The sequence below is a fragment of the Hippocampus zosterae genome, chromosome 17 (genome assembly GCF_025434085.1).
Source record: "Hippocampus zosterae strain Florida chromosome 17, ASM2543408v3, whole genome shotgun sequence".
Lineage (NCBI taxonomy): Eukaryota > Metazoa > Chordata > Actinopteri > Syngnathiformes > Syngnathidae > Hippocampus > Hippocampus zosterae.
The window spans coordinates 9,657,814-9,684,236 of NC_067467.1; the positions used below are offsets into that span (position 1 = coordinate 9,657,814).

Here is a 26,423-nt window from a genome sequence, read left to right on the forward strand (position 1 = left end):
GGGCGGACCACCCCCGGCCAGCTCCTTCCGATTTTCTGCCGCCACTTTGTTTGCCCCTCCGATAACACTCTCACTGGTGTTATCGGATGACACGACGAGCGCGTGCCGGCGGATTAGCCTGCAGTCCAAGATTGACTTTTACCTGGCAAGCCGACGAGAGACAGATCCACATCAAGATTTCGTTATTTCGTTTGGACCGCCAGGGAGACCAAGAAGGAGGGGGTGCAGGGGAAAACCACATCTCCCAACCCCTATCCAGCGCGTCATTTTAAAGCTTGCCAGCAAATAAGCGCCAAACCCAATCCACACGCTAATCAAAGTTTGAAGCCCTAATTTGAAATCCTAACGAAGAAACCAAATAAAAAAATCTAACCAAAAAGGCCTAAGCCTTTTTTTTAACCAAACCATGGCCCAAAATCTTAGCCCTGTCATTTGAAATCCTAACCCCAGACCTGCAACCTGAATTTGAAACCCTAATCTTTTTTTAAAACACTAATCCAGGCTTGAAGGCCTTTTTGCAACTGCAATTTAAAGTCCGGACCCAATTTGAACCCCAAACCTTTACTTAATACATCAATAAAGGCTTGAAACTGTAATTCGCAACCCAAACCCGAAGCCCTAATCCTATTTGAAACCCTAACTTAATAAACCTGCAACCAAGCCAGGAGCGGCAGATTGCTTCTTTTTTTTTTTCTTTAAAGAAGGCGAAAGATGCGGTGAGCGACGTCGTTGGCAGAAGGCGCCGGCATTTGCGCAGGATGAGCTCATTGGGCCTTTCCGCCGCCGCCATCTTTGCAAGTGCGCATCAGATGAAGCCTTTTGCATTTTAATGAGGGCCGAATGCCGACTTCATTTGCAGGAAGTGCTGAGCATGTGGCGGCCGCGGCAGCGGTGCTTTTTAACGAGCGTCTCTCATTCCTGCTCATTAGACTAAAATGTGTCGGTTCCCTCCGAAGCTTTACGCTCTCACGCTAAATAAGGCAACGTGACGGAACTGAGCGCTCGTCCCTCATTTTTACGGCCCCGTCGCGGCCGCCCGGGTCCGCCCTCGCCTGCCCCACCCTCACAATTACACGCAAACAGTGGGCAATTCATTCGGTGCACTGACACTTGCCCACGGTATGTGCTAAAAACAAAGACAAAAGACGTGAGTGACAGGTTTTGTATTTCAACAAAGTCTTAGCTTAATGCTAGCACACAATGGGAAACGCTGTTGAAGAGCTAATAAATAGCATCTCTACGGCAATGTTACCATACTATAGGCAACAGATAGTTGAAGACAACCCGTCAACACATGTAGACAGACAACCAAAAACATCTCAATGTCATACCTTCTTCATCCTCTGCAAAGAATGACTAATATTACTAAGTCACTTGCAGTAATTTGGAAATGCTCAGCTTGAATTATACAGCCGCCCAAGTTGCGCACACCAGGAGAATTATTAATTCACCATTATCATATTTAATTCATTTACCAGATGGGCGGCCCGGTAGTCCAGTGGTTAGCATGTCGGCTTCACAGTGCAGAGGTATCGGGTTCGATTCCAGCTCCGGCCTCCCTGTGTGGAGTTTGCATGTTCTCCCCGGGCCTGCGTGGGTTTTCTCCGGGTACTCCGGTTTCCTCCCACATTCCAAAAACATGCATGGCAGGCTGATTGGACACTCTAAATTGTCCCTAGGTGTGAGTGTGAGTGCGAATGGTTGTTCGTCTCTATGTGCCCTGCGATTGGCTGGCAACCAATTCAGGGTGTCCCCCGCCTACTGCCTGTAGACAGCTGGGATAGGCTCCAACACCCCCCGCGACCCTAGTGAGGATCAAGCGGTTCAGAAGATGAATGAATGAATGAATTTACCATATGCTTTCGTCAATCTATTGATTTATTTAAATATTATAGAGTGTTATTTTCCTTATTACGAAACTTTTGTTATGATTAACATTTTTGTTACGATTTTTGGGGAGGCTAGGATAGATGAACATCATTTCTGTTCATACCGGTGGGCAAAGATCTGAGATGCAAATCTTTTGAGTTGCGTGCTCATAAAATACAGGATGTCTTTAAATACGGTGATGCAATAAGTCGCTATCTCCAGCTCCAAGTGCTCACATTTAGTGGAGGAGAGCTTGTAAATCATTTGAGTGGCCTTTAAAACCGTATCGGATGAAGTTCTTCTATTGGATGTGATTGGACCGGGTACCTAATGAAGCGGCCGTTGACACAGCATCAAACGCACATTCTCGCGCACGTACACATTCACACACGTATACACGCTCGCACACAAACACAAAGGATGTCATAAATCAGCAAGAGTGCGCTCCTCCACTGCAGCCGGGCAGGGCCGTCTGATTTATGGGTGCATCATGTTTCAAGTGGTCTGGACTCCTCCAGCCAGGGTGGACGCTGCAGAAAAAAGACAAAGCTGCTTTTTACAAGGTTTAAGTGAAAGCACCGCGCTGCTGGAATCTGCCTCCCGGGGGAGGCAGATTCAGAAAAAAAAAAAACGTGCGTCGGATGCAGTTTTGGGGCACGTCTGCGGGGGCGGCAATGGCGATTAATCACGCTTTATCTGCGCTCATTTCCGTGCGGGAGATCGCCCAAATTGGGGGCCATAAATCGCGATCGGCTGACAGCACACTCCGTCTCCATTCGTCGGCTCGCGCCGCATCTACACGTTGATTGTGCTCAAAAACATTCGCCAGAATGACGGATGACAGTGTCGCGACTGCTTCCGCCCGCTACGAGTAGCCCTCACTAGTGCCCCCTGGAAAGTTTCCGGGGGGGAAAAAAAAATCAATCAGACCCTGACACAAGTTTTAACAGTTGACACAAACTTTGGGTGGATGTGTTTACAATGACAAGATGTACGAAAAAAAAGTCAAAAGACCTATATCCAAAATTGACAAGGAACTCAGCATTTTTGCTTTGATGTGGCCAGTTCTGACAAATTCCTTGCCACAGAATAAAATCAGCCCCCAACCCCAGTTTTACCCATCAAAATGTTAATCATGAAAAGACACAAAAATGTCTCAAGGATTCACATCCAAAACTGAAAAAGAAGTCAGACACGTCGCTTTGAAATGGCAATTTTCTGCAATATTATTGAGTCTCAACTTCTGGAAAGTAAATAAATAAACAAATAAATTAATCTGACTCTGGCAACAGGTTCATCCATTAACACGAAATTTGGTAGATGTCTTCAACATGATAAGACACATGGAAAAAGTCTCAAGGAACCAAGTATAAAATTGAACAGGAAGTTGAACATTTTGGTGAAATTCTTGTCTCGCACCTTGGAAAGTAAAAAAATAAAATAAAATCAGCCCCTGACTCTAGTATGACCCATCAACCCAAAATTGGCTCGACATGTTCATGTGCACAAAAATTCCTCAGACTTCCCTCCTGGCAAGTTGGAAAACATCAAGACCACCCAACTCGTTCAGCATGACAAGAATTCCCCAAAAAACTCTCAAGGAGCCATGTCCAAAATCCAACAATCAACAATCATACATCTTAGTTTGACGCCATTTCAGTTTAGTTTCAAACCGGAAGCTGTCCGTAGTTCTGCTGGTTCTCTTTCAGGACCACGGACAGCTTCCCCTCTGACTTGCCTTTTATCCCGAGGAATAGAAGAGAAGGCTAATTGGTATCTTCTATGAACGTGGACAGATCCTCTCATTGTCGGACTGTACGTTTGGGGGCTAATTAAGCGTCTTAACGCTTGATGAGATGAAGCTGTTTGATGTCCCCAGAGCAGATTAATCGCATCAAGCCCATAAAACATTGCCAGCCTACCCGTAGATCTCATACTGACTCTCACCGACTTTTTTTGTTGTTGTTGGTTTTTGTCTTTTTTTGTAGGATGTAAGTAAAATTGTAGGCAAATAGTAGACGTCTCACGATAATGCAACGAAAGGCTCGGGGAAATATTGGCTGCAGTTGAGGGTTGGTGGTACTCACTTTTTAATTACCGTAAATGACAATTTGCTCTAATACACCTATCTTTATAAAGCCAGGGATTGATACTTAAGTTCAGCGGGGCACCACAAGGCTCACTACTAGGCAGTGGAACATTGTAATCACACTGCCAGTTAGTAAAGGAATTGGAATCAAAATGTCAATACTTATTTACGGTATATAATCATCTGTAAGCGATTTAAGTTTGTGCGATTCAATTATATTAATGTGTTTGGGGATCATTGTTTAGTCTATATTTCGGCTTTGAACTTTTAATATTACAAGTTGTTGAAAAAAAATTTTTGTTTTTACAATACAGTCCTTTCCTCATTGCTTTGTTCCCAAAGAATCTTTGACTTCAGCCTCAATGCTGTGTCCATGCAGGCCGTTGTTGCCTAGCGAGGTGTGACAGTGCCGTGATTTATGGCTTATTATTGAGGCAGCGTAGCCTATCGCCGGCTCGTTATGAGTTTACCTTCGCATACATCAGCGTACGCGTGTCGCATACCAATGTAAACAAATACATAAAAGAACAACAACCAGTTTCGAGCCACGATTACAAATGCTCACAAGACCAAATCTGCGTACGGGGTGGCATAAATCAACACAGGCTACTTGTAGTGTGTGAGCCCGCTTGCTAACGTGTGGTCGTGGGCCAGAAGAAATGAGATGCAAGTATTTGTGCAATGAAGCAGCTTTCACAGAACCCTAAGAACACAGAAGTAAGCAACATGATTGCCACGCACAAGAAAATCTCACAGAGCTGAAGCAGTGTTAGCATTAGCGTTAGTGCTCATCTGATCCAATCTTGCTGAACGAATGGAATGTTGAGGTGAGAAATCACCTATTTGTTAGCCAAGATGTTAATGTTTGGGTATAGCCTCAGCAAACTGCTAACAAGCAAACAACAATTGTCAGAGGTAATAAAGTCTTAGAGCTAAGATACGTTAGCACTGGCTCGCCGCTGACCAAATCTCACTAAACTAATACACCATCGAGCTGAGCATCAATCGGCTTAGTAGCTGGGGCACTAATGTGTCAGTGTCGCCTGAACCAAATGACACGCTAATGTATGTGCAGCCCCGCTAACACAGGTAATATGTATTTTATGTAGCGTTTGAACTGATTAACAAACCTTCTTGGAGTACTACACAAAGCTGAGCCCGTGTTAGCAGTAGCATTAGCACGCATCTGACATGATCAAGGTGACAGTAAATCACCTGAGCAAGGCACAAACGGGTGAGTGTCGCCCGAGCCAAGCGACAAACTAATAAAATTCAAGAACTACTCAGACAAATTTCAGGGAGTCTCTCAAAGACCTACTGAAGTGCTAGCATTAACTTCACAGTACACCAGTTGCCGTTGAAAAGAAGCGTAGTTTTAATTTAATTAAATTTTGATTTGGTAGTTTTAGTGTAATCCTACTCACAGGAAACCCAGCAAAACCATTGTCGCTAGCTACTAATGCACCACATAGCCAATGATATTTGTGTCTGCATTAAGTGAGGGTGATTAAGGACAGAAATGTTAATGTGTTGACAGGTTCCAGTAGAGTGCGGGACAGATGGAAAGAATATTTTGAATGAGCAATTTCTCACCTTTAATTTGACGGCAAAGTCATTGAAAATCCTAAAAGACTGCTAATGCTATGTTGCTAACTGCGACCAGATAGGGGTGCTAACAATGGCCAAAGGACTGGCGAATGGTCGTGCAACTGCTTGGAGGTGGAGTGATGCGGTGGAGTTGAGCGCCGACAGCGAGCGGACGGTTCATCCCAAATGCATCGGACACACGCTATTAACTCGGCCAGCGCGGAAGCCACTGGCTGTGCAGGAGCGTCGCCGCTCAAGCAGCCCGTGGAGATTTCACTCGGAAAGCAAACGCAGCGGAACGACCGTATAGAAACGGGAGGAGAGAGAACGGGGCACATCCTTATATACGTATTGGAAACCGTATAGATATATAAACCCTGCATTTTTTGTTGCATACCATTTGAACGCACCACACCAACCTGACTGAAGGTTAACCACCAACGTTGAGCCCCACTTGGCCCGCGACACTCCCTTGTCCTTCACCCTAAGCTCGGCCCTCACTGCCATTGGCCCGAGCTGCTCCCAGATGGCTTAGAGCTGGGGGTCATCACGAGATCGGAGGAGATAGGGGAGTAGGGGGGTGGGGGGGGGGGGGGGGGGCTGGACCGTCTGCCGTCCCGGCCCATCTGCTTAATTTCCCCCGCGGGGAGCTTGTGAACATCTCGTCACCTTCACCTTTTTTTCCAGCTCGATGGCATCTTTGCATCCGTTACCTGCAACGACACCAACAGCCCAAAGTGCCTCGCACTAATCGCTGCCACACTGGGCCTCAAAAGTACAAATAAAAGCATATAAATGATTAAAATAACATGAAGAACGTTAAGGCTCTTTTTTCAGTTGGGGGGCGCTATTTGCATATCGCATACGAGGTGGAAATGGCGGCAAAAGAGGCACACCCCGCGCATAAAAGGCTCGCGTCAGTCGCGTTTGTGCCGCCAATATATTCTATCAGCAGGTAAGCAGAATGTCTCTCTCATCGCCACTTTTTGTGTCTGTCTCCATAGTAACGGGCTTCCCGTACCCCGCCACGGGCACCGCCGTGGCCTACAGGGGGACCCACTTGCGAGGTCGGGGGCGAGCAGTCTACAACACCTTTCGCACGGCCCCTCCGCCGCCGCCCATCCCGGCTTATGGAGCGTGAGTAGCGCTTACAAAGTTTGCATGTTTTTATGTATTTTTTTTTTCTTGATTACTTTCTGTTGTGATTGCTTCTGTGGTAAAGGTGGTACATGAGACATCGTAACTCAAAAACTAGCTCAGTGAAACTCAACTTGAGCAGTTTTCAGCTGCTTATTTCACAACAAGCAGCAGACACTTTTTATCCTACAATGAGGCCAAGTGCAAGGTTTTTTTTTTGCCACTCTCACTATTAGTTTACTGTCAAACAAAACACAAAAAAAGGACTTTCGCACAGTGTGGATTCAACATAACAACAGAACTTTGCCTTACGCATGTCCACTAACTTCATGCAAACACACAAGGCCAAATGCCATAGACACTCATGGAAATTGAAACCTTAAAGAAGGAAGCTTCACAGACTACACATACGGCAAACACATCTTCAAAAATTGTGCTAGGTGTGCTTGCTTTTAAGTTTTAGCCTAATGCTAAGAAACAACAGAAAATGCCACCAGTATGTGTCATGTGACCACAAACTGTGCAGCAACGCATGCAGACAGACAATATTAAATTTTTGCACTCTTGTGCATTTTTACACTTAAGTTCCAAGTGAAAGCTAAACATGAATAGGAATATTTCTGTCCTTAAAGTATTTTCAAAATGATGTAATTAAAAGAAGACCACCAAAAAAATGCACTATTTATGAAAGGATTTTTGTTTGATTTTTATTTTCAGTGTGGGGTGTTCTAATCATTTCGTGAAGGGGATTTTTGTTCATAATTACTTTTATCCGTGTCATTTTGGTTTGTCTTGTGCAATATGTATTTTAGCTACCATTTATAGTGTCCCTACTGTCCACTATTTTGTTTTTTTTTTTTCATTCATGTTATGTGTATGTGTGTGCATTCTTAGTTATTTTGCAGGAAAAAATACAGTCACAATAATAAATGACACGTTGATATTATGTAGTATTTAACATATTTCAAATTCTTTGTGCACCCATGGTTTGTCCGAGCAAACGTGTCCATGTTACTCGCATTCACATTCATGTGTTTGGTGAGTGCAATGTGGGCGCTGTATCCTTGTCGTTATCATAACTGCATATGTGTGTGTGTGTGTGTACGTGTACGTGTGCAAGCGTGCATGCGACCCAAGCCTCGGGCAGCCGAGATAGCGTTAGCATTAGCGCCGACCGCATTGCTGATCTCTTGGCTTTGTGCGGCCTCACTGGCACTCGCTTTCGCCTCTTATCGGTTTTGTGTGTGTGTGTGCGTGCGTGTGTGTGTGTGTGTCCTGGAAAGTAGGCATTTTTTTGGGTGGTCTCACTGTATGTGTGCATGTGCTGTCTCTCTCTCTTCATAAATATACTGGTTATACACAGACACACACACACACACACACACACACACACACACACACACACACACACACAAACACTGAGAGGGGGCCGGAATATGTTCCTCTAGTGCTACGCAAATGAGGAGAATCACTGCCTCAATACTTGACTGGGAAGCGATGACATAGCAGTTTTTGAAAATAACTGTAGAATATTTAAAAGCAATTTGAAATTGCATTGATGGATTGGTTTTCGCATCTTTAATCAATACAAGATGAAGTATTTGAACGTGCTTTCTCATGCGGTTCTATTTTGTCCCTCACAGGGTGGTGTACCAGGACGGCTTCTATGGTGCCGAGATCTACGTGAGTACATTCAAGGGTTTGGGGAGGGGGGATGGGGCGCGGGCCTCAGGGAACAATGCGATCCCCCCACAGCGTTGGGCAGTGTCCCGCTTTCGCTGCCAAGTCGGTGTCGATTAGGCCGGCCTCGCCTGTGCCAAGAAACCTGACAAGAACACTTAAGACCCCCTCAGCTCCAGCAGCCCAGACTTCCTGTCCCGCGTTCTTTCATTTGGCGCATCCGTGTACGCTTCCCAGGGCCCGGACGGGGTAACCACCACCGGGTTGTGGGGTGGTGGTGTTCTCACATGGTACCAAGTGGAGTTTGGCCAGCACAGCCGTGCTGGAGATAAGAGGGGCGGCCGAAGATAAGGGGATTAGTCATCCCCGCAGTGATGTCCGTGGAGGCGGGTTGGCTTCAGGGGCGAAGACTGCCCTTGATGGGAAAGAGGGGAAGATAATAGCCAAATTAGCCCCACTTCAGGGAGAAGGAGGGGGGCAGTGTATGGGGGTTGTATCCCAAAGCGCCGTTGTCAAGATAAAGCGATGACAGTCGCTTCTCACTTTTATGTTGGTAGTGTCTGATAGAGAACAGCCAGCAATATATGACCTCCCACCCCCCACCCCCCTCAGAGATATATGACCCTGCCCACGCCACCCACCGTGATGCGGCCGAGATGTTGCCGCTGTTTATCACAGACGCCCGCCGCGCATGACGGATTTGTTTGTCCAGCTTGTTCTGATAACGAGAGCGACGTCGCTTCAGTGAAGGCCTGCCCTGCCCGCACGCCGCTCTCAAAACCATCGTCATCACCATCACCGTCATCGGCAACACATTCTCATCACGTTGGCATCCAGCATCACCTCCATCAGACACGTCATCACCACCACCGACGCAATCCGTACCAACTCACCGTCACCTTGAGTGGCAGGAAGTACATCTGTGCCAAATAAGTTGCATTTCGAACATTCAAGTTGTTAATCATCAAAAAACACTGATAATCAATATTTTTTCCACAAAAATAAGGTTTAAAGGATGCAATTTCTTAGAATAAAATATTAAAAGCTGTAGACATCAAAAATCAGTTAAAAACTCTAAAAAAAATTGACTTCAAGATGATAGTTTACAATAATTCAATATCTACAGTGAAACTCCTCTACAACGAAACCTACTGTACATGGGCGAAAATACCCTCCAGTGTGAAAAAGTCTTCATGCATTAACACCATTCCCACTCTCCTGCACCGCATACAAGGAAAAAAAAACCCTTTTGCGTTAGTCGAAATCTTTTTCTCTGTTCAAAGATCGAATTTTGCTACAGTGACAAACCCCCTGTTGTGAAAAATGTCAACATGATTTCGTTGTAGAGGACTTTCACTGTACCATTGAATGTGTGTACATCAAAAATCATGTGGGACAGAGATCAGTTGTAGTGTTGTATTTAATTTATATTTTCAATTGAAGATGTCGAATTACATTTTTGACGCAGATTACGTTTTCCTGGCCGAAAAAAGTTGGTGTCGCAAGTGTTGACAAAGCAGAACCTTCAATGGTAGTGAAATAGTTGATTTGACATCACCATCTGCCGTCACGTCAGCACCAGCCCGACCACGTGTCAGCGTGATCGGCATGCACGCGCCATCCCAGCAAGCGTCTCCCTCTGCCGACCTGCTAACAAACCAGCGCACATCTCCGCCGCATATGTCATTTATGCTAATGCATGTGCACGTGCGTGTCTCATGCACGCCCCGCCACGACACAATAACAAATGTGCTGCGCTGTCGTGTGCACCATTTGACAACGCTGGCGGTGGTGATTTATGGCCCCGGGTTTGCGGCGGACCGCTGCTGCAGTTGTAATCGGTCCCGAGGCGTGGTTGTCCCGCAGGAAGTCATCCGGCCGCCACTTCCTGTCCCCTGCGGAAAAACAAACAAACCCAAAAGGGGAAAGCTGGGGAGGCCCATAGGGCTCGGTGTGAACCTCTGACCTGAAAAGGTTTGCGAGTCTGAAAGTGAACGGTTGCTGCATTATTAAACAGCACCCGAGCGCTGCGCAGGACCCAGATGGGCGTCCGTTAATAGAAAAAAGTCGGGCAGCTCCATTTTTCACAGAGTTAGCGCGAAGCCCCAACAATGAGCTCCTTAATTCCTTCCACTCTAGCAAATGAACACTCTCCTGCCGCCGTCACCACACCCCGCCGCCCCGCCCAGCCCCCAGCGTCTTACTTGATTGGCAAGCCGGTGGCGTGTCGGGGAAAGAAAAAGGATGTTTAATAATGCAGCGGGTGTCTCTTCACTCTCAAAATGCTGCGAATTTGGCTGCTCAGTCAAATGTCTAACTGATTTGTGGCCTCCCTCTGCTCGCGCACAAAGCCTGAACGTTAGCCGCGGCGGTCCTCCCTCGTCGGATGGGCGTCATACATATCCGATACTGTATTGTACGTATTTGGGGGGGGGGGTTCTGTCCTACATTGTACCCCACCCGCATTTCCTTTGTTGGCAAAAGCTTGTCGCTTCTCGACATATACAAGTTCAGGCGCCTTCATCATGCAACGTTCAACAAAGTCACCGTCGGAATACGGCTTTGATGCTAGCTATTTCGCTAGCAATTAGCTAGCTGGCTTTTACTGCTGTGTTGGGTCTGTCTCAGTGACTGACTGAGACTGCGGTTGTCTTCTTCTCTGATTAAAACAATGTTGCCCCTAACGGATGATCCATGAATTGCAGCCTATTAATTTTTTTCATTTTGTGTCTGGATCTTTTCACTTTTAAATTATCCTGCGGGCCTGATCGAACCTCCTCGCTGGCCGGTTCCCGCCCGCAGGCCGTATGGTTGACGCCCGTGCCCTAACGTCTTGAAGCAAAGCAAACTACATCGGCGCAAACAGTACCACGTTTTCGTTTTCATTTTGTGGTGACTTCAAGTAACTAGCAAGCCGTATGCATCCATAAGGATGACTTGATTCTTGACCACTTGATTCGGGACAGCCCGGTTTGTCATTTACTCCTCACCGTGCCGACCTCGCCAGTAACCGCAGATTTAAGGCCACCCCGTGTTCATTGTGGTTGCAATTGAAATAAGTCAGCATATGAGCGCCCTCTCTGCTGTCTGAAACGCTGAAGGTTTCTTGTTGTGTTTTTCAGGGTGGCTACGCAGCGTACAGATTCGCCCAGCCCACCACCACCGCCGCCTACAGCGACAGGTGAGTGCCGCCATCTTTTTTTTTTTCCTACCGGTTAGCCCAGCTAACGTAGCAGTCGAGGGTTCACATAAAACTCTAAGGCTTCAAACTTTAACACGAAATCATTTTAGCCTTGAAGTCCTACTTTGACGGTTAACTTGAAACCATAACCATGTTTTCCAAATCTAACCGTGACTCGACACTCTAAATTGAAACCTTAACACCTAATAAAGCCTAATTAGAAACTCCAAGATTGGGTCAAAAGCCTTGAAACCCTAACTTTGGTCCCGCTAACATGAAACTGTCATTTGAAGACTGTTTTGAACTTTTGGGGCAGTTTGAATGTCAAACCAGATTTGTGTGCAATGTTTGACAAAATTCATAATGTGCGAGAGTTTATTTTCGCACATGGGCAGCAGGTGACAATTGCAGCGATGAATGTGATTTATGTCAACTCTGCACTCCGGACTTTTCTGGCATTTGAGAACAAAAAAAAGGCAGCAAGACAAAGAAAAAAAAAGTAACCTTGCACAACTTGAGCTGCTGTTGAAGGCTCAAGTTCGGAATGCGCTATGCGAACGATTGCCGAGCATGTTTGCTGATAACAAATGTGTTTGTGTGTGTGGCCGCGCCATGTTTGCACCTGAGAGGATGAAGATCATATCCACACTGTCAACATTTATCAGGCGGGGAAGCAGAAATCACAAATTGGACGAGAGTGCAACTACTTCCCCACCCCCATTCAATTTTCTGGAGACTTTTCCCGCAGATTTCATGTAATTCTTCCAGAGAACTTTTGTTTTGTTTGTTTCATTTTGTTTGATTTGTTTGCTGTTAGGGGGGGGGGGTAGTCGAGTAGTTAGCGCGTCGACCTCACAGTGCAGAGGTACTGGGTTTGATTCCAGCTTTGGACTTCCTGCGTGGAGTTTGCATGTTCTCCCCTGTGCCTGCGTGGGTTTTCTCCGGGTACTCCGATTTCCTCCCACATTCCAAAAACATGTGTGGCAGGTTAATGGAACATTCTAAAATTATCCGGAGGATGCGAATGTGAATGATTGTTTGTCTATGTGTGCCTTATGATTGGCCGGCATCCAATTCAGGATGTACAAAATGACGAAGTACCGTTTATTTTTATTTTTTTGAACCACGAAAACATGGTGTGATTGTCAAGGAAGAAGCCAATTGTCACCAAAAAATGACATCACTTGCGCTTTGATGACACATTCCACGTTTTGCCGTGCAGCCGTCTCGCTGGCGCGACTAAGAGTCGCTTCTTTATCTCCAGCCTCACCCGTGGGACTCGTCGTTTCTTCCTCTCAATCGTCATCTTCTGCTTCGTTTCCGAGGAATTTGCTTTCTCATCTTTCCTGCGACCATTCTTTTTATTTTGGACTCACTTGTGCTTTTGTGAGGGACTGGCTTTTTCTTCTTGTTCTTTGCAGGACTCCTCATCTTTCTGCTTGTCTTCCTTGCCATGCCCCTTTTTGTTGGTTTTCTTTCGCAAGTGATGTTTTTCAGAGGAGGACTCACTTCTTGTCCTTGTACTTCTTGGTCTTTGTTTGCAGGATTTTCTGTTTTGTTTTGAATTTTTCCTTCCTTCCCTTTTCTGCGGGCTTTCTTTCTTTGAGAGTGAAAGTTGAAAAGCATGTCACTCGAAACGTTCTCCTGCCACCTTTCTCTGGCCATTCAAAGCATATTCCAGCTTGAACATATTCATTTCCATTCAGGAACATCCAGGTGACTTGTCTTCCTTCCACATTTCAATAATTCCCGCATTCCCCCTAAATTGTGTGCTTTTTACGGTAAAAATTCTGAAATGAACGCAAATGAATTCAGCTTCCACATTTCTTGAGCGACTATGACTTCAAAATGTGCTTTCTTTCATCTTATTTTCTCTTCTTTTAAATATTTTTAATTTTTTTAAAAATCCAATTTTTTCCAAAATCTTTTTTTTCTCTTCTCATCTTTTTTTTTACAATTTTCTTCCTTTCAAATTTTCATCATCAAATTCTCATGCTCAAGCCTGCACATTTCTGGAGTCAAATAATTTCCAAATTCAGGATGTTACGCTCGTTCGAGCTGAGATCCTTTTCAATTTTGACCTCCTCCCTCTCTGTTTCTGGACTGAGTCTCGCATTTCGCCACGACTTCTGCAGCATTTCACTTCAACTTTTCAACATTCACGCCGTTTACCTTTTTTTTCCAAGTGGCCCGGTGCACAAGATACTCGGTAACGTGTGGAACACGATCCATCAGATGAAACGGCGGGGACGGGGTGAGGAGCGTCTCTCCTGGTGGGGGGGGTCTGCGCGCCGGACCCCCCTGCTGGGTGTCACTCACTCCTGTGAGGTGCGTTCTCGGCTTCTATCTGAAGATAAGAGGAAGCCCGGCGAGGAAGAGCATGTGCTGCTCCGCCCGATAGCCTCGCCGACCTTCACTCCCGACGCTCGTAAAGGCCCGCGTTGAAGTTGTTGTCCTTGAGGATGACTTCCTGGGTTCTTATTTATTTATTTATTTGTTTTTCTTGGGGTGGGGAGGGGCGGCTTGATTTGCCGCCCTCTCTCCTCGGCCGTCTTATCTTCTCGCCACAGACCGAGCGGAGGAAACACGGGAAGCAAATAAATAAATACGCATCTTGTCCCGCCTGACGGGGAAATCACAAGGATTAGTTCCGAACCGGCCGTGATGAAAAGCCGGGGCGGGGGCGGGAATGGGGGGGGGGGGTTGCATATGTGCGGCGTGCCCCTCCAAGCCTGACCATGTTCTCTCACTCTCGTCTTTTTGTCTCCCGTCGTGAGTTACGATTAACGGGGGAAGAACTGGTCGCCTTCCTCCCCTGAAAGAGTTGAAACGAAAAGCATGTCAATGACGGCGACCTATCTCGTGTGTTGTGAGGAAGACATTGCACAGGGACGGACGGAATGCAGTAGAAGCCCAGCTCCTTCCGTCTTACGCGCATACAATACAATACAATACACTACAAACATAAGCCGACTCACAAACTTGTAACTGTCGACCGTCTCACTCTGCAAATGAACCACATGCTGCTTCACCGAGATTTGAACATCTTATCACGTGGAGCAGACACTGACGAGAGCTGTTGGCACTTTACCTGTGTGGTGGTGACAAACATAATTGTTGATAAGTTACTGCGCCAAATAACCTGGAGCCACATGCTGCTTCACCGAGACGTTACTATCTGGCTACATGAAGCAGCCTGTTTACTTAATGAGGGCGGCATGGCCTCAATGATGGAGTGGTCGTTTCCCAACCCAGAGGTTGCCGGGCCATCGTGACCATCTCAAAGTGTCCTTGAGCAAGATACTGACCCCCCCCACCCCCAGTTGCTCCTGTTGCTGCGTCATCAGTAGATGACAAGTGACAGCCCGTTTACCCGTTGTCACCCCTCAAGTCATCTTTTATCTACCGAGTGATGACAAACACAATTGTTGATCGTTGCTGTTTTGATGTAAATGCTCGTCGGCCAGCCGACTGTCACGCTTCAACTCGTCATTTCATCATCGGTCGTTGACGCGCTGCTTCGCGGAGCCTTAACCACTCGCCTCCTGTCTTACGCTTGCAGCTACGGCAGAGTCTATGCAACGGCCGACCCCTACCACCACACGATCGGCCCCGCCGCCGCGTACAGCGTGGGAACCATGGTAAGGCTCTCACAATCGCCGACGCAAGCCCAACACATGAGCACGGTGTTCAAGAAGTGGACGTCACCTTAAGGAAAAAACACCCAAAAAATCAATCCATAAAAAGATTTCATGTAAGCCCTGTTCTGTTTCGGTCATTTATTTGGTAGGTAACATGTGTGAATAACATGAATCAGGTTGAAAATACACTTTTGTCCACTTCTTTTGTTTATTTATATGTACCTGTATATATATATCTATATATATCTATATATAGATATATAGAGATATATTTATATATACAGTATATATATACTGTATATAGTTGTGGTTTAACACCCAAATACACACACATGCTGACACAAAAAATAGATTCGCGAAGGGATGTACAGTATACGCACACACACATACACACAAGCAAATACACACAGGGACAGACAGACCACACACAAAATTCACACACACAGGGACACACAAGCCACACACACATACACACACACACACACACAGGGACAGACAAAGCCACACACAAAATTCTCACATACACACACATACACGCACAAACACTCATAGGGACAGACAGACACAAACAGTACATGCACATACACTAATACACATTTACTCACACACACATGCATGCATAAACCAGAACACACGCACACACACTCCGATATAGGAAGGCGCGCACACACTAATAAAGACCCATGCGGTGTTTATTAGTGTGAGCAGGACCCAACTTTGAATGCGGAGCGTCCGGCAAAGCTAAAGCGTTAATGTTTGTTTTTAGCTAGCGTTTGCAGCTATCCTGAAACATCAAAGATGAAAAGTTACCCCACCCCCCCCAACCTCCCCAAACAAAAATGCAAATGTTCCTTTCATTTGAAAAAGTGACGACTTTCTCTTTTTGGTTGTGCGCTGGATGGCGAGTTCATCAAAGCAAGTGCGCCCAGGGACGGAACAAAAAGCCAAAGAGGGTGGGGTGGATCTTTTTTTTTTTGTCGGTGATCAGCAGCATGCATGCATGCATTACTCCCAATGTTAAAAAAAAAAAAATAAAAGCGTAGCATCCCCCGGTGCAGCTGCTAGCTAAAAGCTTTCATTAATTACGACATCTTTTTTTCTCTTCATTGACTTAATTAGAAATGTGCTGCTTATATGCTCCCCCCACCTCCAATTTCCTCCAAATTTCCTTCCATGATGCATTAATCCCCACTAAAAATAACCGCGCGAGTCTGGGTGCGCGTTAGGAGCTCGAGTATGGGTGTACGAGAGCAGCGAACTCACAACAAAGGAGTCTTTTTTTTTTTCTTTTTAATTATACAAAAACAGTGAAATTTTTGGGAGTGGGGTACAATCTCCTCCAATAATCATAATAATAACAGTGAGTTCATCTGAGCTCGGAAAAATTTGCATGAAAGCTTCGCATGGCAAAATGAGCCTTTGAAGACATTGGCTTTGGCTTCCTCGTTTCGCCGAGGCTCCTCTCTGGTCGTCTCTGCGCGCGGATGTGTGCATACACACGTGTGTGTGTGTGTGTGTGTGTGTCCTAGATAAAGTGAGCCTGACTCGAGGCTGAGGTCCCGCGGCGCTCCTGGTAGATCCCGCCACCTTTTTTTTTTTTAAGCCTGCATAAAAGCCGCCTGCCGTTAAAACTCTGCCGGCAAAAAGAACGACAAAGACAGAAAGAAAATGAAACAATGAAACGGAGAAAAATGGAAGGAAGACCAAGAAAGGCAGTGAGAAGAGTGAAAGAGAAAGAAAGGGAGAGAAAGAAAGACAGAAAAATGAGAAGAGCAAGGAAGAAAAAAAAGACAACATTTTTGAATTAAAGAGGGGAAAAAAGAAAATCAAAGGTCAAGACAAAGAAATAAAAATGGAATGAGTGAGCGAAAATAAAAGTGTGTAAGAACATGCACGGAAGAAAAAAATTGAAAAAGAAAGAGAAAAAAAAAGAGAAAACAAAAGAAAAACCGAGATTAAAAAAATGGAAAGACAAAAAGGGAGACTGAATGAGAAGCGGAAACCAAAATGAGAGAAAATAATAAAAGGATCGCAGAAGAAAGGGAAAGTGTGAGAGAAAAAGGCAAACCAAACGACGAGCGAGGGTAGGGAAGAGAAAAAAAACGAAGAAACAAGAGGAAGAAGAAAAAAAGAAATTGAAGAATGATTCATGACAAACCAAACACAAAAAGTAAAGAGACACAAGGAAAACAATCGAAACAAAAAAGCTAAAAAATATATACATATTTTTGGGCCGAAGGGAAAAATAAAATAAAACGTGGAAATTTTGACGATTGAAATTTGCTGCTGTTGAGTCTAAAAAAAGTCAGCAGGCTGAAGTCTCGCATGACTTCTACAGCCAATCCGACCAAGTTCATTCAAATATCACAAAGATTTTCTTTTTGTTGTTTTTCTTTTGTTTCTCCCCCCCCCCCCCCCACCCCCCGACAAATTGCGCATGGCACTCGCCGACTTTATCAAGTGTGACGACTGGAAGGAAATTTGAGGACAAAAGGGAGTCATAACAATTTGAAAAGAAATGATTAAGTCCAAATAATGTTCCTTGAAAGTGCTGCCCTGAATGCTGATTGGTCCTTTTTCATCTTTGATGTTGCAGGCTAGCCTCTACAGAGGAGGCTACAGTCGCTTCGCGCCCTACTAAAACCAACAAAACACACGCACACACACCACCAAAAACACCCCCCCCCCAAAAAAAGAACTCTTGAAAAAAAAATAATAATAATCCCCCCCCAAAAAAAATCAAGAAGTCCCCCCCCAGTGAGGAGACAAAGCTCCTCCTCCAGCTGACTTTTCTACCGCCGCCTTTTCCACACACTCTTGTATCCTTCATTCTTTTTTTGCCATTGCTTATTTATTGATTGATTGATTGAATTGACGATTGATTGATTGCTGTTTTTGTTGTCTTGATGATTGAATTGTAGTCTTGACAACATTGTGTGTATATAAGTGTCCAGACAGTTTTCTGATTTCAACAATGTCTATTGAAACACGCGTTTTGGGTTTTTTTTGTTTTTTTTGGGGGGGGGGGTTATTTATTTAAATTTTTGTGACCGGATATGCAAATCTGAGACTTCGAATGGGCTGACTCCATTTTTGGACATTTGTGATTTCAAGCAATTTTGGAGCAATTTTTAGTCCAGCCCTGGTTGGGCACATTGGTGACCTCATGCTCCGAAGCTCACATTCTTATTTGGCCCAGTGTTGCACTCACAAATCAAGGACTGCCCCCTGTCGGTCAAAATTGCAACTTGGATTCACTTGAAATCGCTAGCATGCAGTTAGCCCACTCAACAGTTAGCCCACTCAACAGTGGCTCAAACACACACCCACACACTGATTTGTGAGATTGTTCCATAGCCTTGATAAGCTTTTCTGAACCCAGCTTCAATATTTATATGTATTAATTATACATATACACACATATATATATACATATATATATAAAACATGCAAAAATGTACTGCAATGTAGCAGCAAATGTACAAGCACTAACATGTTTTCTATATGTATTCCGATATGAAGTGTGCTTACAATGTTTGAGGACGATGTGGTCTTATTTTAAAGGTTCTAAAAAGAATGTGACCTTATTGATATTATCAATATCATGTGACATAAAGTAGCTTGATGTGTGTTTCGAATAAAGCAATTAGAACAGCCGGTTGGAGGTTTTAACACATCTTGTAGTAAATTTGATTGTTCCTGTAAATTGATGGTAATGCTGCTCATATGCAGGACTGACATCAGTGTATGGATATATTTTTCTTGTACATTTTTTTCCCCCACTCGTCAAATGGGTTTGTATCTATGAAATTCACTGTGTGCCATTTGTTTTGAGATACGAACGATTATCTGTCGTTTCATCTCAAAAATCTTTCAAAAGTGTTAGCGGCTCGTTGAGCACACTGGCCAATGGCAGAACCCAGGCTTCTTTTACGTTTTTGGTCATTTGTTATACCCATCCGCGTTCTGTTATATGGCAGCTAGCCGGTGCGAAGCTAAGAGAACCGATATCTTGATTTTTTTTTTTTTTAATCAATTGACGATAAAGGGTGACTGAATGTCATAAGTCATAACTGATCGGCACTTTTTAGAGCTTAGCGGGCTAACGTTGCACATTATGTCGAGGTCACTTCCATTGGCCAGTGACGTCATTTTGACGGGCTGTTGACATCATCGTCCAATTTTCAGTTGGGTCTTTTTTTTTTCCTTCGAAAATATTTGAATGAAACAGAAATACAACTTTTTTTTCTTAAATGCAAATGTATGTACCGGTATGTGTGTGTAGCATGTGATATTTTAGAAAATTATCGTCTCCAAAAAAAGTTCCCTCCTAAATATCAAGACAAGTTCCCCTTCAAAAAACAAAATTAAATACTTTTACCTACACACATTCTGACATGAATCCTCAAAATCTCCATTTTTAAAAAAATCAAATATCTTGGAATTTGATGAAAAAAAATACCCCGTGTGTGGTGTGTGCAGTAAATACGAAACGTCGGGAAGAGGAAGCAGCGCTCGGCACGGTTGGACGTCGCAGACAAGAGGAGGCGGAGCAACTTTTGCGTAAGGACGGGAGGGAGGCGAACAAACCGGCGGCGGTATCGACGGCCACCTCCCCCACCCACCACGGACCGACCGTCTCTTCCGAGGCGGCCGGCCGACCGGCCAGGAAGAAACAGACAAAGAAAAGCGTTTGGATGAGTGGCGTCCCGTTACTGAAAAACATTTTATTTTTCTATACTTTTGTCACGTGTGTGTATAAAGGTGTATAATATATATATATATATGTACAAATATGTCTTTTTATGTTTTGCGGGGGAGTTCAGAACAGGCGGCCGGATGCGGCGGAGGAGGGAGAACCTGCGCCTCCTCTTCTCTTCCTCCTCCGCCACCTCCTTTAATTCCTTCTTCCCCGTGGACGCTGTCGTGATGTCACTTCCTGTCGGCAGCACCCGTCCCCCCTCCCGGCCCCCACACACCCTCCCCTTTGGTTTACAATGCCCCCGGGTGGCGGAAGTTTATCAAAGACTGGAAAATCAGTCTTCGGCGAGTCGGGAGGTTGGCGGACGTACGTCGAGACTTCCAAGAGGACATCTCCACTGGCGGCGTCCATCTGACAAGGGCAAAATTAAGCCAGAGGCTGCGTCCACACGTACGCGCAGAAATTAGACCAAGCGCTAATTTTTACACCCTTTCTTACACATGCAATCATTTGGGGTTTTTTTGCCTTAAAAAAGTCTACATTAATTCGCATTTGTTACTTTTTTCCGAGAATTTAAAAAATATATATATTCTAAATAAATCAAAAATAAAGTGAAAGAGTGAGTTTTTCATACAATAAATGTTAAGTAATTGTCGTGAGTAATTATTTAATTTTGGTGGGTTAAGTGGGTTAATCGTAAGAAATTAAATAAATGTTCTATTTTTTTAATACAGATTTAGTCTTAAAAGTCTTAAAATTAAAATTTTTGAAGTTTTTTTTTTTTTTGGTCAAGGATGTAATGATTTTGGTCAACTCCTGAAATTTATTTTACACAACTTTTTTTGTTGTCTTGAATGACTACAGTTTATTTGCGTAATATTACAAAAAAATGCTTTAATTCACAGAGAAAAAAAATCCAAGAAATTCCTGTTCTAAACATTTTGCTAAATACTTTTTTTTTAAAAACGTTTTTTTGGTTTATTAAATGAAACTACAACTCTATTATAAAATAATTGTTTTTCAATTGTAATTTAAAAAAAAGTTTCTTTCAAGAAATGAACTTGTTTTCAAGATTTTTGGGAGGGCAGAAATACTTTTCAGAAAAAAAAAATCTTGACAAAGTTGAATTTTTGGGGTGAAAACTACTCTTTTTAAAAAATAATCTCTAAGATATACAACTTTGTTTATAAAAACATCTATACATGTGTAATTTCTCAAAAATATGCAAATTTACTAACTGTACATCTTTTTTTTAATTTTTACCCTGAATTTCTTTTCTAACCAGTGTACTCCTGGTGTGAGTAATTTGACTTTTTGTTTGTTTGTTTGTTTGTTTGGTTGGTTTTTTTTTTTTTTGAAGCTCTAAAGATTTGTGGCTTGTAAAATTATTGGACGCGTACATGTGGACGTAGCCCCCGCCAGTGGCGATTTGCGTGCTTATGAATAGTGTTTTTCGGGGGGTCTTAAGTTGTTGTTTTTTTTTTGCGGCGGATGAACTTTGCCCCATTTCTACGAGGGGTGGCCGTCAGACGTGTGCAAACAGGAGAATGTCGGTTGCGTTCTTTGAATGTACTCTTTCTTCTCTGCGTGGATTCTTTCTGTTGCTGTACATAAATATATAGACATATCTATTCTATGGGCTGTGCTGATGTCAGGGAGTAGAGGGGGTGGCCACACGAGCCCCCTTTAGATTTCAGTCCTCGCCCCACCCCCCTCCACTAAATATGCCCCTGATATTTACTGTAACATGTGATCATGTGTTATATGATTGAATGTGTGATGGTGATTGTGTGCCCCAGTCCTTCCTCGTACTTCACCCCCCCCCCTCCCCCCTCCTCTCTTTACACAGTCATTGACTTCACCTCCTTTTGGAATTAATTCCGTCCAATTTATGGCTTCTCCCATCCGTCCTTTGTGGGATTTGAACGCGCGGCCTCTGAGCTCTTTGATCATGAGCCAGTGGGAGGAAGTGCTCGCTTCTGCTAATGCTAGTCCACGGGCGTTTTACAGTTCGGGGGGAATCTGTCAGCCGATGGGGGGGAAGCAGAGTCGAGATAACCAGCTCAGGGCGGACTCACACTAGGCTGTTCCAACCAGGCTTCAGGCCACTTGAAGCCCCAAGACCAGAACCTTTTTGAGGATTATTCATCACACCCAATACCTTATATGGAAATCAACATGGAAACTACTACAAATTATCCACAAGCGGGGGGAGCCCATCCCCATTCCCATCCACATCTTGCTCAGAAACGTGCAGCGTATCTATTATGAGGAATTCACTACTCCCATTTTCCAGATGTTCATCATAACTAGCATCTTGCAAAACAAAATTAACACAAGGACAAATAGTCCCAGGCAATCTCAGTACGTGTCATGATTAATGCCATGGCTACTCCCGTCATCTTGCAAAATAGAAATCAACAGAATGACTGGAAATTATCCACGCCGCGCTTGTTCGGACGCAATTTTGGTGTCGTGATTAAGGCAAAGATTCCTTCAAACACCCCCAACCAGGTCTGCCTATTTTGAATCCACTGATCAAAGACACCTGTTCATCATAACCGCCCCCCCCCCTATGCCTTGCACAATAGAAACCACCAAAGACGGATGGAAATAATCCATCGTCGGCAGATAATCGAACGTGTGTCACAACAAATGCACCCGCTCCGCTTGCCAGTTACTCATTACAACCACCACTTTGCCCAGTCAAAATAATCCACAAAGCGAATGACTGGTTGGCCTAGTGTGAGTGCACCATAGCGATATCTTCAAGAGGCTTCCCGGTGGCCGCATGCTCAACTTCCCGTTCAGCAAAATCCCACATCATTTCGCTCAATTGGTTTCCTTTGGTCAAACAAATCAGGGCTCCTCCCCCCCGTTGGCGTTTCCTATACAGTACAAAGACTTCCAGTCGCATCGTGACGTCCAATAGCATAACGGACGGGGCAGGAGATGAACAACTGTCGGCGTCGTGCGCCGCCTCCGCCGATGATCTATGCACTACCCTCAGTCACCACACGATGTCACTCATGCGCACACATTAGCGAGACTGTTAGCAACTGATACAAAATGTACCCGTGTTGTTGTTTTTGTTTTGGGGGGGAAAAAAGGCCAAACGACAACTCCTGATCAAATAGTTTTTTTTTAAATGAGAAACTCTGCGTTTGCGAGCCTAGCATGGTGGTTCACGTAGCAGTCTTAAATACAAAAGAAAAAGTACTTTAGAGTGTAAATGTTGGTGCTTTTAGAGAGACGAAAATGACTATTATTGTAGAGCATAAGCATTTAAATGTTCTGTTTTCTGGCAGCGAATCTGAGTCTCTTTTGATTGGTTAGCATTTGATTGGCGTCGAAGGGAAGATTTCTCAATCTAGCCGCGTATTCCATGCATGGCTTCGCACTGTTGGATCGTTTTCCCATTGCAGGTGGTAAAGCAGCTTTAAAAAAAATAAAAATAAAAAATTCACCACTTGCAACCGCACCTGAAATGCAAATGTAACCATTAACAAAACATAACTTAGCATAGATGGATGTTCACCCAAGCATGTACAGTTTTATGGCAGAAAGTCGATTCATCTATTTTACACTGGTCAGCCTCCGACGGGTATATTTTAAAAGTAAAACAGCTTCAATTGTTTTTTTTTAAACCACTTACGTAGCGTCTGAAGCCCTGATTTCCATGTTATCCATTAGCATAGCATAGCTGTATATTTTCACATCTGCAGTAAGCATATTATGACAGGAACTCTATCAGTGATAGTCTGTTTCCATTGTCTAGCTTTTGAATGTACTGTACATAGACGTAGTAGAAATGTATGGATGTTGGCTTCCTTACTGTTGTTTAGATATACGTCATTTGAGGTGGTAAAACAGCTTTAATTCTTTCGGGTTTTTTTCACCAATTTCGTAGCCTCTTAAACCTTGAAATCCAAATGCTAGCCATTAGCATTGCATCGATTAATATTTTCGCATCTGCTTTAAATCATCAGTATTTCTTACCACTCACGAAAAGTGTCTAAATGTCCCTTTTTATGGCAAAGAAATCCAGTCTGTTCTCATTTTATAGCCATTGCTTCATATAAAAATAAAGTGAGTGTGTAATATATATATATATATTCTTTTTTTTACTTTACAATTCCGTTGTCAAAATCTTACCCATTAGCATATTTTCACATCAGCCAAATACACAAGTATTTCATAGATTATCAATCAGTTGTTTTCATTGTTTCGCCTCTGCCTGCTAAAAAAAAAAAAGTGAACCGATGCCGTCTTTGTACTATTTGTAAGCTATAATTCTTGTTTTGTTGGTTACCAATTACGTAGCTTCTTCAGCACTGAAATCCAATTCTTAGCCATGAGCATAGCATAGCATAGCTGTACATATTCACAAATTGTCGGTAAAGTTTTATCCATCGTACCCCTCACTAAATATATACTTTGTGTCAGAAAATGTATTGGTTTGATTTGCGTGGTTAGCCTTTGACTAGTCTTCAAGGGAGGGAAAAAAAAATAATCTTCCAGGGCTTAAGAGGGTAAATCGCCAATTCCTTTGAGGCGTTGCAGCAACCCTGCTGTTTGTTTACATGGTAACGGCTGTACATAATGACAATGACTGGTCTTCCACTCCTTTTGTAGCCACGTGCGAAATGAGCTAGCAACGCTTGACGCGCACGACGACAATGCGGCGGTTGTTCCTCTCCGCTCCACCAGGTGGCACCCCACCAGGTACCATTCCCAAAATGATCGCCACCAAGCACCCCCAAAACCACCACCCAGTATGTGTGCCCCCACACCCTGACCTGCACTTTGTACTCCTGCTGTTCTGTATATATCCCCCACCCCACCTCATCCTATCACAAGAAAAAAAACTAACTTCCTCCTCCAAAAATGTGTATTTTGTTCAAAAAAACCCTGCAAATTTATTTATAAGGATTTTTTAAAGACTTTATCGCTTTCTGCGTTTTGTAAATGTTCAAGGAAAAAAAGATGTTTTAAAAATGTTAAATGGCTATACTGAAAGGTTGAAAAAAAATGTCTCCTCCCTTCGTCCCTTCCCCCGTATTTCTTCTTCTTGTGTTTTTGTTTCTTTCTCTTTCTGTATGCTTCTCTTTCTGTGCTTCAGATGAAGAGTTCTATTTATTATGACATTCACGTTATCATAATTATGAGTAATTATTAATATCATCATCATCATCATGAATAAACTTGTCTACTTCAAGGCGGCGTCTGCTGCTGTCTGTTGTCATGTAAGCGCTATAGCGGTAGCATCTCTTGCTAACTCCATATCTTTGCTCTTCCATGTTAGCGGTTATTATCCTGCTAAAAATATACAGTATTTATTTTCAAGGTTCCCACATGAACCAAACGCCCAAATTCACCCAAGTACCATACAATGAAAAGTTAGTCTGAGAAATTAGCACCCAACATCAATTTCACCGCTGGGCATGAATTTCGGTAGACGTGTGTTGTAACATTGTAACACTCGAATTTTGAACAGGGAATCATCTATTTTGATTTGAAGTGGCCATGTTATCCCTCCCCCCCAAAAAAAACCCTCAGCCCCAGCACATGTTTAATCAAATTACATGAAATTTGTTGGGCATGTCTATCATGAAATGATGTGAAGCACAAAAGTCTCAACAACGAATGTGAGCGACTACATGATTAACGACAAAGCGGACATTTTCTAGAATCACATTCCATTACATCAGTTGAAACAGTGAAGAAATTTGAAATGTTGCTCTAGTGCTTGTGATGATTGTGGATTCCACGCTGGTTGCATTTAAGTCAAACACTGCAACAATGACACTATCGCTGACCTAGTGGGTCAGATGTTTAGGAATCCATTTAGATGGTTAGATGACAACTAAAAAGTCAGGAGTGGCATCTTCATGCTGTATATGGTCATCAATCCCATGCTGGCTGTCAGCTCCTTGAACAACTATACGATCATCAACTGTGTGTCATACGGATTCGACGATGTCGAACCATATTTTAATAATTGCAAAGTTCTCTTGGTCCCCTGTACAGTTGTCGATAATTTATTGAGCGGAATGAAGTCAACCATGTGAACCACTACACCATCAATGACATTAAATACTTGATATTTGGTGAATTACTTGTCCACAGTGGCTTTAGATGAAATCTAAAGCGGAGGGTGGGGGTGGGGGGCACTGCAAATATTCTGGACTCCCTGGTGTCCTTTTTTGGCAGCAAATGAAATGAACGCAGATGATTCATGAGGCAAATTACGAGCGGATCCGACCCGGTTACAACCCAGTTTGCTTGTCAGTTCACTCAAGTATTTATACGACCATAATTAATCTCAGACGCCGGTGCTGGAGGAAAAAAAAAAAGATGAGCAGGCATTCTCAAAGGCCAAAGCGGAGCAGTCACGAGAAGCTCAAGAAGAAGAAGAAGAATCATCTGAATAAGAAGCCGCTAATGCTTATAAATCATTTGTCTGTTTTGACAACTCATTGAAATTATACTAATTGGATTAATTGTGGCAAAATTAGAGTGTGCGAGAAAGTGAGA

General features: G+C 43.8%; 1 protein-coding gene across 9 annotated transcripts in view; it reads left to right on the plus strand.

Moving 5' to 3' along the window:
• LOC127589340 (RNA binding protein fox-1 homolog 3-like) overlaps positions 1 to 25,104 on the plus strand; it is a 277,061-nt gene extending 251,957 nt beyond the window's left edge. For 8 of the 9 annotated variants that reach the window (XM_052048458.1, XM_052048456.1, XM_052048453.1 and 5 more), the window contains 5 exons: positions 6,550 to 6,682; positions 8,326 to 8,365; positions 11,485 to 11,543; positions 15,106 to 15,184; positions 17,781 to 17,882. In XM_052048458.1, the coding sequence (XP_051904418.1) occupies positions 6,550 to 6,682; positions 8,326 to 8,365; positions 11,485 to 11,543; positions 15,106 to 15,184; positions 17,781 to 17,825 (356 nt within the window). In that variant the 3' untranslated portion in view covers positions 17,826 to 17,882. Of the gene's footprint in view, positions 1 to 6,549; positions 6,683 to 8,325; positions 8,366 to 11,484; positions 11,544 to 15,105; positions 15,185 to 17,780; positions 17,883 to 19,666 lie in introns of those variants that run through there. The other variant, XM_052048454.1, reaches the window with a different exon arrangement.
• Positions 25,105 to 26,423: the final 1,319 nt, after the last annotated feature.